The 22,352-nt window shown below is 34.6% G+C and overlaps 1 protein-coding gene across 1 annotated transcript in view; it reads left to right on the forward strand.

The window, feature by feature from the left end:
- The first annotated feature begins 544 nt into the window (after positions 1-544).
- BCHE (butyrylcholinesterase) overlaps positions 545-22,352 on the forward strand; it is a 60,205-nt gene continuing 38,397 nt past the window's right edge. The window contains exons 1-2 of the mRNA XM_028103172.2: positions 545-659; positions 6,965-8,489. Of these exons, the coding sequence (XP_027958973.1) occupies positions 545-659; positions 6,965-8,489 (1,640 nt within the window). The remainder of the gene's footprint in view (positions 660-6,964; positions 8,490-22,352) is intronic.

A 22,352-nucleotide genomic window follows, 5' to 3' on the forward strand; every position in this document is an offset into this window, starting at 1 on the left:
GGCACAGGGCTTGGAAGGACATACATAACAGAGACATTCATTCAGTTAACCTAACTAATCTTTTGATTTGCATGGCTTTATCTACAGAGTAATTATTTTGTTTCCAGTTTTCTCTTTTGCACTCCTTTATAACTACGGGAAAGGCACAGGTTAAAGGTACAAAGAATTTCAATACCAAATTTCTTGAGAACCATGTATACGTCTTTAAATCTTAAAATGAGCACCCCCCCAAAAAAATTATATTCTATAAAAACGGGAAAAGACCTTAAAATATCTGGTAGTATTTAAAAAGGAAAACACATGCATTTTCTGTTCAGTTTCAGCTTCTGTTAAAGAAACTTCTGTGTCTTTTTTTTTTTCCTTCACTCTGAAATGAGCGCCTGCAATCGTAAAGCATGAATCTGGTAATACTTTTGTAAATGAATCACTAGTGCATTCATAACCATTAGCCTCTGAACAGATGTCAGAAAGTAAAGATTGGCTGCCTCTAGATCGAGTTGCGGCTGCCAACTCTCGCGAGCTTTGTCAGTAACAGTTGATTGTAATGTCAGTGCCGTCCAATTTACAGGCTGGAGCAGCAGCTGCATACTGCGCTTCCCCGAAGTATTACATGATTTCCACTCCTTGCAAACTTTATCATCTTTGTTGCAGTGAGTCAGGTAAGCGGCTCTGAATTTACATGTTCGTGTAGAGATGCAACTTACTGAGAAGCTCATTCTGTAGGAGGATTGTTATACCTTCACTGGTTTGCTGTGCCCCTTTGGTGCACTGTGGAGAACAATTATTGCCAATGGGACAGATGAAGCAAGCGAGCAGACACATGCATCAAATCTGCCTATTATTCAAGGAACGCAAAGTGAGTCCATTTAACTGCTGAGGAAAAAATGAATTTATTCAACTTTGTGTAACCATAGCACTTGTGGAATCACTGATGTATCTTCTCAGTGCGCTCCCTAAGGGAAAACATTTTATGCTGTATTTTACGCTTAAATGCACAATTCAGTGAATCTCTATCTCTCCTAAAAAGAGTAACAAAAGTGGTTTTTGACCAGTCTTACTCTATTTCCTTTTTCCTTTTTCTTTCTTAATTTTTTTTTTTTTTTAAGTGGCATGAAATGAATAGTTCTCTTATTGTCTGGCTTGGCAGGGTACTTTTCTTAATCAACATTTTGTCATCTGAAACAATATCAATTGGCAAAGAATAAAGTCTAAGTTTCTTATATCTAAAAGAAAATTCTGTTTTCTAACTTGATATACAAACTTTTCCCCCTTGGTTCTAGTTGTCCTCTTTTTTTAAAATATGTGCATTTAAATTATAGCATAATATTGTAAATTTGCTATTATTTCTATTATACAAACAATTAGCAAATATAGATTTTCTGCTCGTCCTATAGTCTTGTACACCTACCTTTATTTTGATGATATCAGTTCTTGTTTAATCAGAGAATTAAGCATTGAGTATAAAATGTGTGAATGATTAAAAGTAAACTGAAATGTGGATGAAATTATTTCATTGTTTATGATTTCTGTTTATAATTCATTTTTTATTTCTTTTTTTAAAGATTTTATTTATTTATTTGAGAGAGAGAGAATGAAAGCCAGAGAGCACGAGAGGGAAGAGGGTCAGAGGGAGAAGCAGACCCCCTGCTGAGCAGGGAGCCCGATGTGGGACTCGACCCCGGGACTCCAGGATCATGACCTGAGCCAAAGGCAGTCGCTTAACCAACTGAGCCACCCAGGCGCCCCTCATTTTTTATTTCAAAAGTAGGCCTTCCCAATTTTTAGGAACATATTACACAATAATAAACTCAACTAGGAGGTACTATCACTAGTCTGTATAATGCCTTCCATAATATAAACTATCTCATACTTACGATAAATATATTTCACTTATGTAAATAGTTACTTGTTTAAGGATGAACATGAGTTTTTAAAGAGTGGCTTTATACTTTAAATGAACATCTTTAGAATTCTCTGTGATTTTGAAATAACATCACCTTTGAATGACAAAATTGCTAATTGGATTTGCTAAGTTGTTTTATTGTTGTTTTTAATGTCCTGCTTCTTTAACTGTAAGAAAATGTTTGAGATCTATTCCACATTTCAGTTTTTAAAATATGGGCTAATAATATCTTAACAAATCACATCTTGTTTATAAATTTAGTTTCTGCTCTGAATCATTTTTTGATAATAATAACATATTTAAATTGTATGTTGTCTTCATATTAATGCTTTCATGCCAAAATCTGCTCATTCTTATAAAAACTGTAGGATGTTAGAGGATTATAACTGAATAGATGTCAACCTAACACCAGATTTAACTTTCAAAGAAGACCCAAGATACCTCTCTAATGTCAAATGTTTGAATTATTCGCACAATGAAAAGTTTGTGAATGTTCTTCCTGATTGAGGACAGATAAAGATCTTATGCTTCTCATACCTAACATAGTGTCTTCTATCTGTACACATTCTTTTAGGAACTAATGGGTATCTGAAGGATCCCTGAAAGACAGTGGTATAGTCTATTTATAAATAGACTTCCTCAGTTCCCCACTTCAGATAGCCTACAACAAAACAAGCTTTTTGGGTTTGGTATAAAGGCTTAGTTGTTTAATTTGACCAAATATATTTTAGAGGCGCTTGTTTTAGATCATATTATCTAGATGGCTCTTGCCCCACTATTTTAAGGTTTATTTTTATATAGAAATGCATATTATAACTTTTTAAAAAACAGGAAAATTACACTCAGAAAACTATTATCAATATTTGCTTGCCCATCTTTTAAGAAGTCCTTGGGTGGCCAATTATTTTGAAAATGTGGTTGATAATCAGCTATGGCAAATGTATGGCAAATAAGTAGCTTTCTGTCAATCATTTTATTATAGCCATGTCTTATGGCATAACATATATTTCTTAAAATTGATAATACTTTCAGGGTGCCTGGGTGACTCAGTCATTAAGCATCTGCCTTCGGCTCAGGTCATGATCACAGGGTCCTGGGATCGAGCCCCTTATCGGGCTCCCTGCTCCATGGAGGGTCTGCTTCTCCCTCTCCCACTCCCCCTGCTTGTGTTCCCTCTCTTGCTGTGTCTCTCTCTGTCAAATGAATAAATAAAATCTTTTTAAAAAGTTGATAATACTTTCAAAATTAAATCAAAAATGAAAAAAGTAATTTTTTGCCTTTTTTTACTTTCAAAGTTATATTGTTGAAAGGTTGAAATATTTTCCAAAGATTGCCAGTAGATTTTGATATCCCAGAGCACTTGACAACTTTGGAATACTATAGTCTTCATTATCTTTCAGGTTTTTCCTTCTTCCCACACCCATCATTCATTTTCTCTTGCAATTCCAAAGAGTCTTGCCTTTCTTTCCAAAACTATGGCAGTAAGTTAAGTGATCTAATTCAGATACTCATTTGTAGTTGGTATGAAAAATTTCCCCATTCCTTATGATGTGTTATGTATTCTCAGAGTTTAAGTTGTTTATTTAATGTGACATTAGCCAACTCGCACCAGAATTTATTGAAAAAACAAATGAAGTTTTATTTAATGTTTTAATTATTAATAAAGATTTAGATATATAGACTAATAACATTTTCTTAGTCTCCTTTATTCATCTTTTGATTATTTAATCATGTGGTAACATATACTAAAAATACAGAGCAACCTGTTAGAATAGAGAATACCAGATTATGAAAAGGACAACATAATGGCTTATTTAAATCAGTACTGCAGCTAACTATAAAAATATTACCCTACACTAACAATGTATATAGGAGCACATGCATACTTTCATATTAAAGTCTAGGCTTCATAATATGGTATATAAACTCTCCAACAGGTACCATGATGGAGAGTTGGGATTATATTGCCATTCTTGCTGTGACCACATGCTTACGATGATTTTTTTTGAGTGTTACTAATTACATTATTTGTGAGATGATGACTCATAGGTCATTGTTGAGAAAGCAAGATTATTATTTGCATAAATCATACTATACAACATTGACACCTAGTCAGCACAAATATAAATAAAAACATACAAGAAAATCAAACTAAGTGACATACAAATGATACTAACCTTTTACGTGTTATAGTAGATAATTTTTAAAATATTCAAGGACAATTATTAATTTACTAATTACATATAAAAACAAAATGTTTTGGTAGTATTATACTTGCTGTGCAATAAAATTATTAAACTGTAGAATAAACGTTTGAAAATTATCAGAGAACAAAAATTATTAGCATTAGGTGTTTAGTTTACAAAGGCAAAATAATATTTATATAAAACCACACACACACACACACACACACACACACACACACACACACAAATGAATGATCTTTACTTGAGATTCAGAAGAACATTGCTTGAACTGGGCCACAGAGAGGAATGAGTACAATCAAAGATGCTGCAATTAATGTGTTGAAATGCATCTTAGAGTAAACCTGCTTTGTGTCTTAATTCCTCTTTTCTTTCCAAAGCAGGCTTTTAAAAAGAAACAAAACAAAACAAAATGCTGCAGCACTTTGTTCTCCAAATGTCACCTCCATCTATTTAAAAGAAAGGGCTTAGAAATTATCAGAAGGAAAAAAAAATAAGACTGTAGTATCTATACCTCTAAAATTCCTGAACTGTCAGAAATATAAAATTTCATTAGTAAGTGTTAAGTCTACAAGAACCTTTACATTATTGTTACATTATCATAATACTATGATATCATTCTAATTATCATAAATAGTATATTATAAATAGTATATCATATTATAATAATATAGAAATCATAAATATAATAGTATAGAAATAGTATTAAAATATTATGTAATTCAATAATGTATTTAACAGTCAACACAGATCCAAAAGTATCAAAACTGATAACATAAAATAATCTCACAGTTTGATTTTTTAAAACCTTATTATTTTTATAATCATTATATATAGACATGCATATACATGGACAATGATAGTGTTAGATCTAGATATATAGGTAGAAAGACAGAGACAGAGATAGAGATATCCATAAGCACACTGAACAAAATACAATTGATCAGGTTATCCAGATCTTTTGGGGGGCTCAAAAAATACTTGTTGATCACTAGCTGTACCATTAGCACTGGTGAATGCAATTGATTTAAAATGTGAGAATCCTAACTCTGGAACAGTTTTCAGGGTAATACTTTATTCCCTCTACCTTCTGAGACAATATAAATTAAAAAAAATAAAAACACTAATACAGATTCTCAATGCTCACAGCATTAGCTTCTTAGACACATAGCTTGTATTTACAATTACAGTATCAAAAAAAATACAGAAAAAATTTTTTTACATTTATGGACCTTTGTTATTATCATGTGGATGAGAATCAGTGTTTGTATTTGACTGTTTTAATCAGGTTTTCTTTCAGTTATATAAAGATGTTAGTTCTTTTAAATGATATGGGCATTACATTTTTGGGTCCCTCTTTGTTATGTGAAGTTTAAGAATCTGATTTTTAGGTTTTATTAATTTTAAAGAAATTAAGGTGTACATTATGAATTTGTTTATTTATTTATTTGAGAGGAAGAGAGAGAGCACACACAAGCACGAGTTGGGGGGAGGAGTAGAAGACGGTAGAGGGAGAGAAGCAGACTCCCTGCTGAGCTTGGAGCCCAATGCAGCTAGATCTCATGACCCATGAGATCATGACCTGAGCTGAAATCAAGAGTAGGACACTCAACCCACTGAGCCACCCCAGTGCCACACATTATGAATTTTTAGTAAAACTTTGATTTCCACAAGCAATCTTTTCATGTCATCAATAAATATTATTTAATAAAATGTCAAATAGTTATAATTTTGTAGGTCTCAAAGATTCCTTTTTCTTCTACTCTTTCCAGTAATTCCTCAGCATTAGTCCTCTTAATCTCACTTATTTTGTCCACTATCAAAATGCAAGTAATCTGACCATGTTAACACATGTCATATGTTAACATATAGGCAACCTTGTCAGTTGCATATACTTTAATCAATTAACAAATAACAGATGTGCATTGAGTAATCCCTGAGTGTAAAATTCCTTCAAAGTATCTCCTCTCACACATTATATTATCAGCTGCTGGTTCTCTCCATTGACATTGTAATTCAGGTAGAGAAGGCTTTCTTTGTTACTCACCTTTTCTGGTATATATCTTCAGTTTCTCTTCCAGTTTTTCCCATAGTTCTTTACAGTGGCAGCAGATTTGTTAGTTTTCACAATTTTTAGTTTCAATGACAACTACTGTATTTTTGTTACTTAATATTCTATGAATAGATTGTCCAAATTGTCTTCTGGATTGTTTTGAGGAAGAAACCATGAGGCAAAAAGAACCACAAAGGGACCATGGAAACAGAAAAAGCCAGTAACATAAGTCTAAGGATCCTTAAAGGTTCTCAATCTACTTCACAGTTCTGTCAAGAGTCAGCTGACCATGAATAGAACTGTACACATTTCAGAGCATACATGAGCTTGTATTTTTTCCTCTAATCGAGGTAGAAATGATATCTTCATAAGTTGACTACTACTTAATGCCACTTTTGGTGGGTCAGTCAAAAAAATATATATCTATATCTATATCTATAGATATATATCTATAGATATAGATATAGATATATCTACATATAGATATATATATGCCTGGGACAAACTTCCTCTTTAAAATACTAAATCTTCCTTACAGAGACCTGATAATGAATTCCTCCAAGTGAAATAATTTCTACTTTTCCATTCCACTCATTCCTGTTCTAAATTGAAAACTGAAATATCTCCAAGCATTTTCTGTGTGTGTGGTTTTTTTTAACAAAACCTTTATAGTAGTAACAGATTTATTAGTTTTCATAATTGTTAGGGTTAATAAGAATTACTTTATTTCAGTTAATTATCATAAATAAAATATAATACTTGATGCATGAGGCTTTTAAAACTTCCTAATTACCTCTCTTTCAGAAATCAATATGCAGAGCAAGGGTACAATCATAAGAATCCGATTTCTCTTCCGGTTTCTTCTGCTCTGGGTGTTTATTGGGAAGTCACTCACGGAAGAAGACATCATAATTACCACCAAGAATGGAAAAGTCAGAGGAATGAACTTGCCAGTTCTTGGTGGCACAGTAACAGCCTTTCTTGGAATTCCCTATGCACAGCCTCCTCTTGGTAGACTTCGATTCAAAAAGCCACAGTTCTTGACCAAGTGGTCCGATATTTGGAATGCCACAAAATATGCAAATTCTTGCTATCAGAACACAGATCAAAGTTTCCCAGGTTTCCCTGGATCAGAGATGTGGAACCCAAACACCGATCTCAGTGAAGACTGTTTATATCTGAATGTGTGGGTTCCAACACCTAAACCAAAAAATGCGACTGTAATGATCTGGATCTATGGTGGTGGTTTTCAAACCGGAACATCATCTTTACCTGTTTATGATGGCAAATTTCTGGCTCGGGTTGAAAGAGTTATTGTAGTTTCAATGAACTATAGGGTGGGTGCCCTAGGATTCTTAGCTTTACCAGGAAATCCCGAGGTACCAGGGAACATGGGCTTGTTTGATCAACAGTTGGCACTTCAGTGGGTCCAAAAAAATATAGCTGCCTTTGGTGGAAATCCTAAAAGTGTAACTCTCTTTGGAGAAAGTGCAGGAGCAGGTTCAGTTAGCCTTCATTTACTTTCTCCTAGAAGCCAGCCATTGTTTACCAGAGCCATTCTGCAAAGTGGATCCTCTAATGCCCCTTGGGCAGTAATGTCTCTCGATGAAGCCAGGAACAGAACATTGACCTTAGCTAAATTTATTGGTTGCTCTAGAGAAAATGAGACTGAGATAATCAAATGCCTTCGAAACAAAGATCCCCAGGAAATTCTACTGAATGAAATCTTGGTTGTCCCCTCTGATACTCTTTTGTCTGTAAACTTTGGTCCGGTTGTGGATGGTGATTTTCTCACTGACATTCCAGACATACTACTCCAACTTGGACAGTTCAAAAAAGCCCAGATCTTGGTGGGTGTTAATAAAGATGAAGGGACAGCATTTTTAGTATATGGTGCTCCTGGTTTCAGCAAAGATAACGACAGTATCATAACTAGAAAAGACTTTCAAGTAGGCTTAAAAAAGTATTTTCCAGGAGTGAGTGAATTTGGAAGGGAATCGATCCTTTTTTATTATGTGGACTTGTTAGATGATCAGAGAGCTGAAAAATATCGTGATGCATTGGATGATGTTCTTGGGGACTACAATATCATATGTCCGGCCTTGGAGTTCACCAAAAAGTTCTCAGAATTGGGAAATAATGCCTTTTTCTACTATTTTGAGCACCGATCCTCCCAACTTCCTTGGCCAGAATGGATGGGAGTGATGCATGGTTATGAAATTGAATTTGTCTTTGGTTTACCTCTGGAAAGAAGAGCTAATTACACAAAAGCTGAGGAAATTTTGAGTAGATCCATAATGAAATACTGGGCAAATTTTGCAAAATATGGGTAAGTGCTGATTTTTGTCAGGGTTCTTGTTTGATTTTGTTTGGTTTTGCTTAGCTTTGCTTGCTCTCTGGTATAGACTTCATTAAAAGCACAGAAATGTTTTAATTATTTATTCTTTTTGTACCATAAGCTACTTTTGGTTTCTATTATATAATGAATTTCAATTTCTTGCATCAGGGTGCTTAAATCAGTGAAGAACTTTTATGAAAAAATATTTTCTCATTTCATTTCCAAAATACTGCAAAGTACTGTAGTAATCTTAGCCAAAGTTTATATGCAAATAGATGTTTACCTTGAAAGCTAAAGTTATTGTAACCATACTTTTTAACCTGAAAGTTTATAGTGTTTATAGGTTTAGGGAGGAGTAGAAATATATATTCTCCTCATGTTCATAAACAGAGGTAGTGGTAACTGATAGGTGGGAAAACACATTACCATTCAGGAAAATCAAAGGGCAAGATGGTGATGGGGTTGGCCCTCAGATTACTTCAAATACAAATGCAGAGTTCAGCATTTTATCAATTTTTCCCCTAATAGGTTTGTTCAGAGCTTTCAGGTGACTGGACAGGAGCAGCTGCAAGGGTCATCAGGTTTAGCTAAGCTGCTTTCAGCTTGAGCAGCCATATAGCTGACATTAGCTAATCCGAAGTATGTAGAACTTATTTTTCCTTATATGTTATAAATATTGTGATATTATGCCCCCAGGAGTCAGAAGAAAACAATCTGTTCAAATATATTTTCTAATTTGTATCTCTTAAATATACAAATTTATGTGTATAGAAAATAAGGGGTATTTTTTTGTAACCCACAAAAGAATTTTATACATTGGGATAATTGGTATCAGTGAGAAAAACAAAAGAAATAGAAGTTTGGGCATCTGTTTTTAAATTACTGTGAGTACTTGCAGAAACTCACAAATTGATAGATGCATTAATCCAATCTGTCATGTTATCTTTTATAATTGGAAAGAATGTTGATAGTGATATTGTGTTCTAGTTTTCTCTTCCAACCTCCATTTGAAATTCATTATTACTTCATGTCACTATATGTATTTCCTACAAAGTACTTGTATGATGTCATTCTTCTCAAAAATTTTTAATGTTTATCCACTCTGTCTAAAGCAAAAATTCTTCTTTCTCTCATTAAGAGACCTCTGTAATCTTACTGCAACCCATATTCCCCAACAATACCGGGCTTCTTGGCAGGCCAATTACCTCATGAATGCCAAAGATTTTAAGCTTAATATAACCTTCCATCCTTGTTCTTGCTCTGCACCCTGTTTAGAACAGCTACCCGTCTCCTTCTTAATGACACAAGTCCTACTCTTTTTTAAGGTCCTGCACACCCACACGTTTCACCAAGCATATCTTTAATTCTTAGAGTTGTAATTGCTTCAGTCCTCTTTTTCACTCTCAACAGAAGTTGTTGACTGTAACTTGTCTCTGTGGGATTTTTCATTGTATGCTAAGCCTCCCAAGCTAGACTGAACTAACTTCTGAAAAGAGAAACTGGTTTTACTGGAAACTCATTAAAGTACTAGTGTGGGTATATGACATATTTATCAAATTATTTGGTTATCAAATGATTGAACAAAAACAGGTAAAGGCTAGAATGAGTAAAAAATGTACATATGTTCAAGATATGTTAGCCATTTTTTATAGTTGCACAATCTTATGACTTCTCCACATCAGCTTCAATTTCTGCTGAAGAAGAATCATCATTTCCAGAGCAGCTTTAGAGTGATTTCTATCTCATTTTCTTCTCACCCTAAAGGCTATATCCATATTAAATCGCTTTAATATGTTTTAAATTCTTTCTTACAATTCTAGAGATTGTAAAGAATTTAAGGAGATACATTCTTTAAAATTATTGATGCCTGTGATTTTTAAAGGAATTTATTTTGCATGTGGAAATCATCAAGGAATTTATACTTTCTCATGTCACAATGGAGAATACTGAGAATTGGATGTGGCTAATATCTTGACACACAGCAACAGATCAAAGAAGCAAATCTTTGATGCTTAACAGAATAGATATGAAGATTGACACATTTCAGTTATAATGATAAATTCACACAAATGAGATTATAAACCATAATCTCATTTTTAAAGTAGTTTGGCTCTCACAAAATGTCATTTTAGTTGGGGAGTTTCTTTACAGGCAACATTTGCACAGTGGAACGGAAGTAATAATACTTCATACCTGTTGAGAGTTGACTTGTTGGCAAACATAATGTTAATCTCCTGGTATACATTATCTTTCTTTAAAGTATACCTAGGAATAAATATAGAAGTTTAGAATGGTTAAGTCAACTCCAGTGGAAACAAAGTTGGTAAATGTACAGTTTGTAAATCCATCCACCTCTATCTGACCACAAAAGCTATGTTCTAGCTCTGTGGTTTTCAGTGAAGGGAGATTAATCCCCTGACCCCTCACCTTCCCACCCCTGGGAACATTCACTAATGTCTGGATCTGTATTTGAGTGTCCCAGCTGGTGGTGGGGGTGCTACTAACAAGGTAAAGGCCAGGGATGCTCCTACACCTCCTGGAAAGTGCAGAGCAGCCCCCACAACAAAGAATTATTCATTCCAAATGTTAGTTATTCCAAGATTGAGAAACTGCAGTTTTCTACTTCTTCATATCCCAAAAATGGCACATTAAGAAAGTAAAAAAGTAGAACTAGGAGCAGTAATAATTATTCAGGAAAATGAGTTTTCAAGTTCATGGTTCATAATACATTTTAACAAATTCTCCTTCTTAAATAATATCTAGCATAAATTGTACTTTTTGTTATAATCAAATTCAAAATAAGGGTGCCTGGGTGGCTCAGTTGGTTGAGTGTCTGACTCTTGGTCTCAGCTCAGGTCTTGACCTCAGGGTCATTATTTCAAGCTCCCTGTTGGGCTCCATGCTGGGTGTGGAGCCTACTTAAAAAAAAATTAAATTCAAAATAATTTTGAATTTTTCTTGGTGATTTTTTATTTTGCCAATGGGTCATTTAGTAGACTGTTACTTAACTCCCAAGTATTTGGATAATTTCTAGATATTTTGTTATTGATTTCTAGGTTAGTTCCATTCTAGTAGTAGACAATATTCTGTAAGATTTTCCCCTTTGAAATATATTAAGAACTATTTTATGACCCAGCATATGACTGTATGGGTTATTAGTTTATGTGCTCTTCCGTTACATAGTATGGTGTGTTCTGTAAATTAATTAGTTCACATAGTATGGTGTGTTCTGTAAATTAATTAGTTCACGGTCATTCAGGTCTTCTAATATTCTCCCTAATATGTTTTCTACTTGCTTCAAAAACTGAGAGAGGGGTATTAACATCTTCAACTGTAATTGTGGTATTACTCATTTCTCCATTTAGCTCTGCTAATTTCTTTTAGTATTTTAAATCTATGTTATTAATTTCTATGCATATTTAGGATCATATAGTCCTGATTAATTGACCATTTTATCATTATGAAATGTCTCTTTATCCCGAAGTTGGCTTTGTCTAATATCAAGATAGAGATGTCAAGTTTCCCATACTTATGTTTACACATTTTGTTCTATTCTTTTATTCCACTTATATTTCTAAAGAAATCTTCCTTACAGTTGAGTTGGTATGACTAATCCATTTGACATTTAATGTATTTAACAATATGATTTTAAGTACATCATCTTGCTTTTTAAAATGTCATTTTATATAGACATTTTAATTTGCCTTTAATATTTTTTCCCATGGTTGCTTTAGGGCTAGCAATTGTTTCTTTAACTTGTGAAAGTCAACTTATAGTTAATACTGAAACATTTTGCATTTTGCAACTGACATTTCCCACTTTCTTCACAATTCACATTTCCCATTTTCTCCATCACCCTTACTACTTCACAAATGCAAGAAACTAACAATATTGTTTCACGTATACTCGATATTTTTTGTATTGCTGTCATATGGTTAGGCAATGTGTAATATAAAATCTCACTTAATATTAAATATCATTAAAATATCATTTGTTTTAAACCATCAGTTATATTTATGCAAATTCATAAAAGAAAAGGAAAAATGGTCTTTTATGTTTACCCACAGAATTGCCATTTCTAACATTCTTTATTCTTACCTATGGATTCTAGTTTTCATCTGGCATCATTCCCTTCGTGCTGAGGAACATTCTTTAGGATTTCTCATTGTGTAGGTTGGCTAGTTACAACTAGCCATTCATCAACTTTCTTTTATCTGAAAATGCCTTTATTTTACCTCTGTTGAAGGATATTTTTTAAGAATATAGAATACTGAATTGATTTTTTTTCTTTTCCATTATCTTCTTGTCTCTCTAGTTCTGATGTGAAGTGCGCTTTTATTCATATGACTTCCCCCCTGTATGCAATATCTTTTTTTTTTCACCCCTCTGGGTTGATTTTAAAATTTTCTCTTTATCTTGGGTTTTCTATAGTTTGTCCATGATGTTTCTAAGTATATATATATATATATTTGGTCTGGGGTTCACTAAGGTTCTTCTTGTTGATTTTTCATGTCACATTTGAGATATTTTGGGTCAGCATTTCGTCAAATATTCTTTCTGCTTCCTTCTCATTCTCATCTCCTTCTAAAACTCCAATTATACATGTACTAGGTTGTTTAATATTTCACAGGTCACTAAATTTCTGCTCCCTTTTCTTCAGTTTTGCTTCTGTTTTTCAAATTAAGTACTTTTTACTTATTTCTCTGCAAGCTCATTGACCATTCTAACCTTCTCCAATTTGTAGCTGAACCCACCCCATGACTATTTTATTTCATTTTAGTTTTCAGATAAAAATTTCCTTTTTTAAAAATAATTTCATTTCTTTGCCAAGAGTCCCTCTCTATCTCCTATTTAAAAAGATATTATTTTTTAAGTTCTTGAACATATTTAAAATAGTTTTAAGGTTTTGTTTGCTCATCCACTATCTGGTTCACAGGTTCAGTTTCTCTTTTTCTATTTCTTTGCATGCTTAATAATTTTCAAATTTATACTGGACTTTGTGGATTATATGCAGAAAAAATTCTATATTATTTTATCCCTCTTGGAAGAAGTATGCTTGCACTGAAGAATGTTTTTCTATTTTACCAGGCCATTCAATTAAAGGATGTGTATACACTTAAGTTTGTCTCAAATGTGTAATAGGCATGGTTTTATATTTTGTTAGAGTGGACCCAGGGGAGGTCCAAGATATTTTATAGATCCTCCAACTTGGCAGGACTAAAACTCAAAAGTCTGTCTTCACTGAGGGTATTGCAGGGACTTGGTTTCAGGGTCTGTTAGGATGGGACAGACCAGGTCTCATTGTATTCCTTACTTCTAAGGCTTGTCTTTGCCTCCAGCTGGACACTGAGTTTTAAAGAGGTATTAATGAGATGTAAATGAAGTGTTGACAACATTATGATAGTTATTCACTCTCCAGCTTTTCCCATCTCTCTTCTGCTCTCAGCCTTACAGCATCTTCTCTCTAGTCTGCCTCTTAGACACTCACCCTGTACATATTCAGCCCAGCCTCAGCCAAAAATCTGCAGGGAATCCCTGCAGAGAATTTGAGCCTCACTCCTTCCTCTCTGGAGTTCTGCCCCAGATTCCAGCTTCTGTATCCGGGAACTCTTATTTCTGTCTCTCGACCTCAGTGAAGCTACTCAACTGCTTAGCCTCACACTCCCTGCATCTTGGACAAGAAATTCTCTGCAGATGAGTAACCACAGTAAACACGGGCTCACCTTAGACTTCCCTGCTCTCAAATAACACAGACTTGTGCTGCCTGTTCTCAGGTTCTTGAAACTCATTGCCTTGTCTTTTGTTTTTGTTTTGTTTTTTGTCCAGTATTATAATTGTTTATGGTGGGAAGGCTAATCCAGTTTAAATCACTCTGTCATGGATGAACATAAAAATCCAAACTCCTCCAATTTGTATTTTAAGGGAATCTTAACCTTTATATTTCTCATTCAGTTACATGAAACACCTTTTTTTGCAGTTACTTTAGAATATTTTTTCAATTTCCAAGACATATAAAAGCCTTTTTAGTTTGACTTATGGGCAAAAATAAGAAAACATTATTCTGTGGTAGCACTAAATTGTATTCAGATTTGGTATCTCTAGTTGTAGTGTTTTAAATTCCTTCTAAAACAGAAGCCACACTATCATGTAAACCTTTGCTGATTGTAATTACCACCTATATGTACTTTGCTTGTTCCTGCTTTCCCTCAATCCCACCTTTGAAAATGAATTTAAAACCTTACCCAAATAGCACACAGGTCCATATGTGCATTACACCCAATACTCTATACTAATATATGTTGAAATATCAGTTCACATATATATCCATCAATCATTCATCCAAGCAATAACTTGATGGCCAAGAAATTAAATTAAGCAGAACTTAATGACATCCATCCATTCAGTACTATCCCAATTATACAGGAAATTGGTGACATCAAACTTGATTTATCAGACAGACCAGAGCAGCTAAAGAAAGTAAATAGCCAAAATATAATTAGTAGCAGAATGTAAGATAGTGGAGGATCATTATTCCAGGACCCCTCCCGTTGCTTCCCACTGGGTCAGATCATCTTTTGTTTACTGTATCCTCTCCAGGTGCTACATTCAGAGCTCCACCAGTGTATAACTTTAAGGGAAGCCATTCACAGCGCAGTTACACAGTTGTCCCAATTGTATGTGACAGCCCTGATGTGTCCAGTGTTCATCTTTCTACAGATCTTATATTTATATCACCTTAGGCAACTTACTTAAAACGCCCTACTGTTTTTCCTTATCTGTAAAATGGGGATATAAATATGCCTCCCTCGCTGACATATGCAAATGTTACCTTATCATTTACAGAGAATTGCATTCCTCCTTCCCATTAAAACAATATATATTTTCCTCCTACCAGGCAAAAACTGCTTCAATCTATTCTTATCTAAGATCAAACTTGCCTTCTCCCAAAAAACATACAATTGTTTCACTTCCCAGCTCCACGGGAATTAATCAATGAGGTTTTCAAACAAATAAAGATCAAATAAAATTGAGGCAGTTGACTGGCTTCTGTCTTTTTGGTGATAATCCATTTATTCAGAATCCCTCTAAAGTGGTTAATGTTTCCTAACATTTTTTTGCCAGACATAAATGTTATGTCACACTTTTCTTTTGTCCTATTTTGATATCATGAAACCAAAAAAATTACTTAACGAAGTATTTGTAACTTCATTGTAGCTTATCTGCTGCTACCCTTGTGTATTTTATTTCTTATTTATTCCCTTACACTGGAAGAAATCTTATCACAGATGGAACAATTTATTAAGTGGAAACAAAAATATACTACTAAACTCTCAGTCCCATGATTCACTGATCTATTAAAAAAAATAAGAATAGTTCCTGATTTCTGTACTAAGAAGTAGGTGTGATTAAATTAAATGTTAAGCCATAATTTCTTAGTGTACAAGATTTTTTTAAATAATTGAGACAATTTAAAAATAAGCATGCTTCACAAACAATGAATCATGGAACACTACATCAAAAACTAATGATGTAATGTATGGTTATTAACATAACAATAAAAATTTAAAAAATAAAAAAATAAAAATAGGCATGCTTCCATATAATAAATTGTAATTATAATGATTACAAATTACAGATTTGCTAGACTTCTAATGCAATGAACTTTGTTTCTGATTTGGAATATTTGGGATATATATATATATATATATATATATATATATATATCTGAATACACCCATGCATTAAGGGGTGGGCACTTCATAGACATTGCTGTAACTTCACTAGACTAGTAGGAACACATGCGATAATAATGTATTTTCTAATATTTATAATGCAAAGTGGATTTAATAATATTAGTGTTTAATAGGTATGATTCCTTCTTATTTACTTATATATGACACAGGAAATAAAGTGATTGAAAGAACAATTATTTCAACCCCATTTATTTTTTAAGTGAGTGTATTTTCTTTGTGTGTTCTTGTCTTTCCCCCTCCTGCAACCATTTTGTGTTTTCAAAAGATAATAGAAAAACTGAGGAAAATCAAAGAAAGTGTAAGAATCAGTGCTTTTTCATTCTAAATCTCTGTAGGAATTAATATGTGTCCCTATTCATTATGTAAAGTTTGTACAAATCCCTTCACCAATAAATTAATTTTCAAATTACACTTGAAATTATTTTTATTATATGTTTTAACTTAACAAAATAAATATTCTAGGACTTCATCACAACACCTTTCTCAATAAGAGATGCCTTAAGTGTAGCAAAAGGATAGCAGTTAAAGATTGTGTTAACATGAATGATACCATTACACTGGCAAAGTATGAAGTGTATGGATTCTATTATTAGAATTAAAAAATGCCGAAATGATGACACTATCTAACATTTCAGATGAGAAGTGTGTGGTCCATAGAAGAAAAGTGAATTAGAGCTAATAGGTGACAGAACGAAGATTAACTAGGACTCGAAACTATTAACTTTCATTTCCTTTTATTATTCTTTCACCAGGCTGCCTTCACCATGAATTATTGAAAGGAGGCATTAAACAGTCTTAGGAAATGCATTTGATTGCAAACTAATAATTTTAACATGTTAGCATGCTGATACCTGCCTGGTTAATATTATAAGGGTAAGGGCAGAGAACAGACTAAAATTAGACATCATGAGATGTAGAGACAAGTTTAAGTTTGTGAAAGACTGTCATCTGGCCATCTAGTGTAATTATTATCAGGCTTATAATTAGATTTCCTGACATAATAGTTCATGTGGTTTCCAGAGTGAAGAAAAAAAATCCTTACCCTCTGATTCTATAATTATTTGTGGTACATTATTATAATTAACCTAACTGAAACATTTTGATGACTTTGCAAAAGGGTCAGGGCTCCAATCCCCTTGGATTTATTTTATTGCTATCATGACAGCATCAGTGTTCTCTCACTTCAAATTCTACCTGCCTCCCCCGACCCTGCCAAAGAATTAGGTGAGAAATTACTCCATAAGGAATAAAACAATGAGTAGTAGCTGCAGTGTAAAGTACTTTAAATTTAATAGATAAAATATAAAAGTAGATTTTAAAAAAAATATGCATGCATTAGTGTAACTTATTTGAGAAGGAGGAATTACATTATGGGACAGTCTAGGGTATACATAAGATCACTTGCAAAACCATTTCAGAGTGCAGTGGTATTTTACCATCAGTGGTATGAGAAGGAGAAACAAGATCCCCCCAGAGGGCTGCATCTATGAAGATAGCTATAAAACTAAAATACATTTGACTAAGTGTTTTGAAATACTTTATCACAGTGAAGTAGGGGAGAACTAATGTTTTTATAGTATAAGGGGGCTCATTAAAACATGGAAAAATCACATTGACAGCATCCATTTACTTGGAAATAACAATGTGATTAGTTCTGTATGATTTTCCAAATGTTTTCTGTATTTGGAAAAAATTATAACATTCAGTGCACTTGTAAATCTGAAGTTTAGTCTGAATTGGAATTAATCCATTATTATTTTAAAAATCAAAGTCATAATTTCAGTAACATATAAATGTAATACTTCAAAAGACCTATCAGGTATGAAATAATATGCCATATTTCACTAAGTAATAAAATGCAGTAACCAAAATGTGATTTTAAATATTTTACTGTATAGGGGCACCTGGGTGGCTCAGTCGTTAAGCGTCTGCCTTCGGCTCAGGTCATGATCCCAGGGTCCTGGGATCGAGTCCCACATTGGGCTCCCCGCTCAGTGGGAAGCCTGTTTCTCCCTCTCCCACTCTCCCTGCTTGTGTTCCCTCTCTCACTGTGTCTCTCTCTGTCAAATAAATAAATAAAATCTTTAAAAAAATATATTTTACTGTATAAAATACTATTTTTCTGACTGTTTCACAGTCAGATATAACTAAAATGTGTTTGGTCAGATTTATGAGTTCCAAGAAATTATTCTTGCTTCAATTTTCCTTCCCAGTCAATAGCACTCAAGATCCAAGTGCTAAGGGGCACCTGGGTGGCTCAGATGGTTAAGCGACTGCCTTCGGCTCAGGTCACGATCCCAAGGTCCTGGGATCAAGCCCCGCATCGGGCTCCCTGCTCGGCGGGAAGCCTGCTTCTCCCTCTCCCACTCCCCCAGCTTGTGTTCCCTCTCTCTCTGTCTCTCTCTCTCTCTCTGTCAATTAAATAAATAAAATCTTAAAAAAAAAAATCCAAGTGCTAAAAAGCATAACTCCACCCTATTTTTATATTTTGTGTTAATATTTTACCTAGACTCCTTCCTAATAACATGATAAATACTATGAACCTGATAGGATAATCGGTAGATTTATTATGAATGAAATGTCAGTATTAACTTGTCCACTGACCTCTGTTATATAAAAGCAACTGAGTCTTTATCTTATACAAATTACATTATTTTTTGGTGTATCAGTCTCTTAAGGATTGATACCAAAATAATATGTTTTTATGACTAGAGTTAAAATATTACCTACAAAAATATATTTTATCTGATAAACCATTACAAACCAACATAATAGCCTAATGATATCACTGTTAGAATTCCATATTTTGTTTAAAAGCCAAAATTTCAGTCATGCTTTTACTGGTTTCATAATGTTTCTGGAGGTATGAAAATTAGACATTTCATAAAACTCCTTGATATGAAAATCTACAGTTTTTATAGAGCACTTGTTAATCACAAGTTAAAAATTTTTTTATGGTTGGGCATATATTATGCAGGCTTGAAGAGAAGGTGAGAAATGGGAGACTAGCCGGTCAGTAGAGCAGTCCGAATACATACATTTCTTCATTAAGTTCTCTGTCTTATTTGGGCACCATTTATGGTGGCCCAAAACAGTTATGATAGTAACATCAAAGGTCACTCATCACAGATCACCATAACAAATAGAATAATAATGAAAAAAAAATGCCATGTAGTGAGAATTACCAAAATGCGACGCAGAGACACAAAGTAAGCAAATGCTGTTGGAAAAAATACGCCAATAACCTTGCTCGAGGCAGGGTTGCCACAAACCTTCAATTGTAAAAAATGCAGTATCTGTAAAGGGCAACAAAGAGAAGCACAATAAAGCAAGGTATGACAGGGCGCCTGGGTGGCTCAGTCGTTAAGCGTCTGCCTTCAGCTCAGGTCATGATCCCGGGGTCTTGGGATTGAGCCCCACATCGGGCTCCCTGCTCGGTGGGGAGCCTGCTTCTCCCTCTCCCACTCCCCTGCTTGTGTTCCCTCTCTTGCTATCTCTTTTTGTCAAATAAATAAATAAAATCTTAAAAACAGAAACAAGGTATGACCATACTTTGAAGGAAGATCTGGCAGGATTTGCTAATAGATTGGGTGTGGGATATGAGAGAGTAAGTGATGGCAAGAATATCCCAAAGTTTTTGACCTGAGCCACCAGAGGTGCCAATTTCTGAAATAAGGATGCCAATGGGATTTTGTAACCAAAAGTGCTATTTTAAACATTTTAAGTTTAAAGTGTCTATCTTACCAGACACTTTTAGCAATAAAATAACAATTCCAACACTGTAGTCTAGAACTCAGGGGTTCTAGTTCTAGAACCAGAAAGGTAGATGTTTGAGATATAAATTTGGTATCTAAGGGCATGAAGATGGTATTTAAAGCCATGAGACGGATGGAGGTGGTGGACAGAGCAGATGCCTGAGCACTCCTAGGCTAGAGGCCCAGAGAAAGAAGAGCAACCAGGAGAGAGAATGAGTAGCCAATGACTTAGAAAGGCAACTAGGAGAACAAATAATCTCCCCAAAAGCAAATGAAGAGAACATTTCAAGGAAGGGGTAATAAAAGTATCAAATATAGACTGAGTGTAATGAAAACTATATGAAACTGTACACAAAGGTCTGTGAGTTTGGAAATGTGGAGGTTATTGGTGGCAAAGATGTGGGATTTTTGATGGAATGTTTGGGAACGAAAGCTTTAATGGATAGATTCCAAAGAGAAAGGGAGAAGAGGAATTAGAAATTTCAATTTGAATCAATTTTTCAAAGAGGGAAAGGATGGGACTTTACTTTCCCTGAAGTCGAGCAGGGAGATCAAGTCTGGGATATAGGGAAAAGAGAGGGCAGGAGCCTCTTTGTGTCAACTTAAAATTAAGAGCCAGGATCAGGGGCGCCTGGGTGGCTCAGTTGGTTAAGCGACTGCCTTCGGCTCAGGTCATGATCCTGGAGTCCCGGGATCGAGTCCCGCATCGGGCTCCCTGCTCAACAGGGAGTCTGCTTCTCTTTCTGACCTTCCCCTCTCATGTACTCTCTCTCTCGTTCTCTCTCTCAAATAAATAGATAAAATCTTAAAAAAAAAAAAAAAAAGCCAGGATGAGAGGCAAAGGAGCGTTTATTTGGGATCAAAGAAGTGCAATTCAGGGAGCACAGACCCAGGTAGAGACCCAAATGGTGTTTCACTTGCAGGTGAAACCAGGGCAGTTTTATGAGGAAAGGCAAGGGGGCAATTACATGAGTTGAAGGAAAGACAAAGTTTTTCTATGGGTGTTAACAAGCTTTGTATGGCTGTTAAGTCGCAAACTACTCCGGGTTATACATTAATGGACTGTTGATTTTATCTTCAGAAAGTCCACAAGTCTCAGTCTTGTGACCAGGATATCTGTTGTCCCACTGATTTCTGAAACAATTGCTTACAACACTTGCTTTTTTAGCCAGTACAAAAGTTTGGCCCAGAGCAAACAAAGGCACATAAGGCAGTTTCTCTGCAGTGGCTGCTTAGGCTTTATTTTAAAATGGCTCTAGTGACACCAATTTTTCTCACAATTATTTTTGCTTTTTTAATGGGAGATATTGCAATGTGTCTGTGTGCTGATGGGACTGGTACAGTGAGTGATTAATGTGACTATTTGGGTTTTGTATCAGCATCATAATCATCTACCTAATTGTATTCATTTATTTATTTTTTGTTTTAGAAAACGATGCATCTCCATATAATGCAAACCACTTGGTTAGAAGTCAGGCTGTTGGTAACTTGGATGTAGCAGTGCACAAACTAAGGGAATCAAGAGCTGGGAAACAAAGGGAAAATAAACAAAACCACCACCCAAATATTCTGCACATCAAAAAAAAAAAAAAGCTATCATGAAATACTTCTTTGATATTTATTCCACCGAGAAGGTGGTATTTCATCATTTGGAATCTTTTGGCTTGTAATGTGCCCTAAATTCTAAAAGGATTATTCCTTTATTTTTTAAAATGAGAGACAAATCAGAAGCAGCAGTCTTTTGAGAGCTAAGACAGAAAGCAAGCAACTTTGCAACAGTCTGAGGGGTCATAGGGACAGCAAGACAAGCAAGTAGGGGGAAAAATAGCCTCTGATATGCTAGCTATGAGGCAGGGGAGAGAGGTTCTTGTCTCACGGAGTCTAAGAGTGAATCTCCAGGACAAAGGAGAGTAAGCAGAGCATAGAGTTTTATTAAGCAAGGATATAGAAAAAGATCTCAGGAGTGAGAGGGGTCAACCAGGTTGCCACCAAGGGTTTTTATCTCTGGCCTTTTATTAAAATTTTACCAGGAATTTGCCAGTGGTTAGGTCAGTGATCTGGAGCCAGACATGATGCTTATACATTGTATGAGAGTCTCTACTTCTGTTTCTGTGACATCTATGATCTATAGATAGGTTTTGCTAGGTCTGGTTAATCTTTATTGTTAACTTTGAGGCCTGATGTTTTGTGTTTTTTTTTTTTTTTTTTTTTTGGCGGTTATTTTCAATTTTCTGTGGTTACAATGTAATTATTAGAAAAACATTTTAACCCTAGCAGTTGGGACAGGGCATCTAGATACTCTTCCTTGTCTTTATTTTTGTTCTGTCTCAGTGTCTGTATACCTG

This window comes from Eumetopias jubatus, unplaced genomic scaffold (assembly GCF_037043125.1).
Source record: "Eumetopias jubatus isolate StellerSeaLion01/CBP00866 unplaced genomic scaffold, mEumJub1_p1.0 scaffold_1, whole genome shotgun sequence".
NCBI lineage: Eukaryota > Metazoa > Chordata > Mammalia > Carnivora > Otariidae > Eumetopias > Eumetopias jubatus.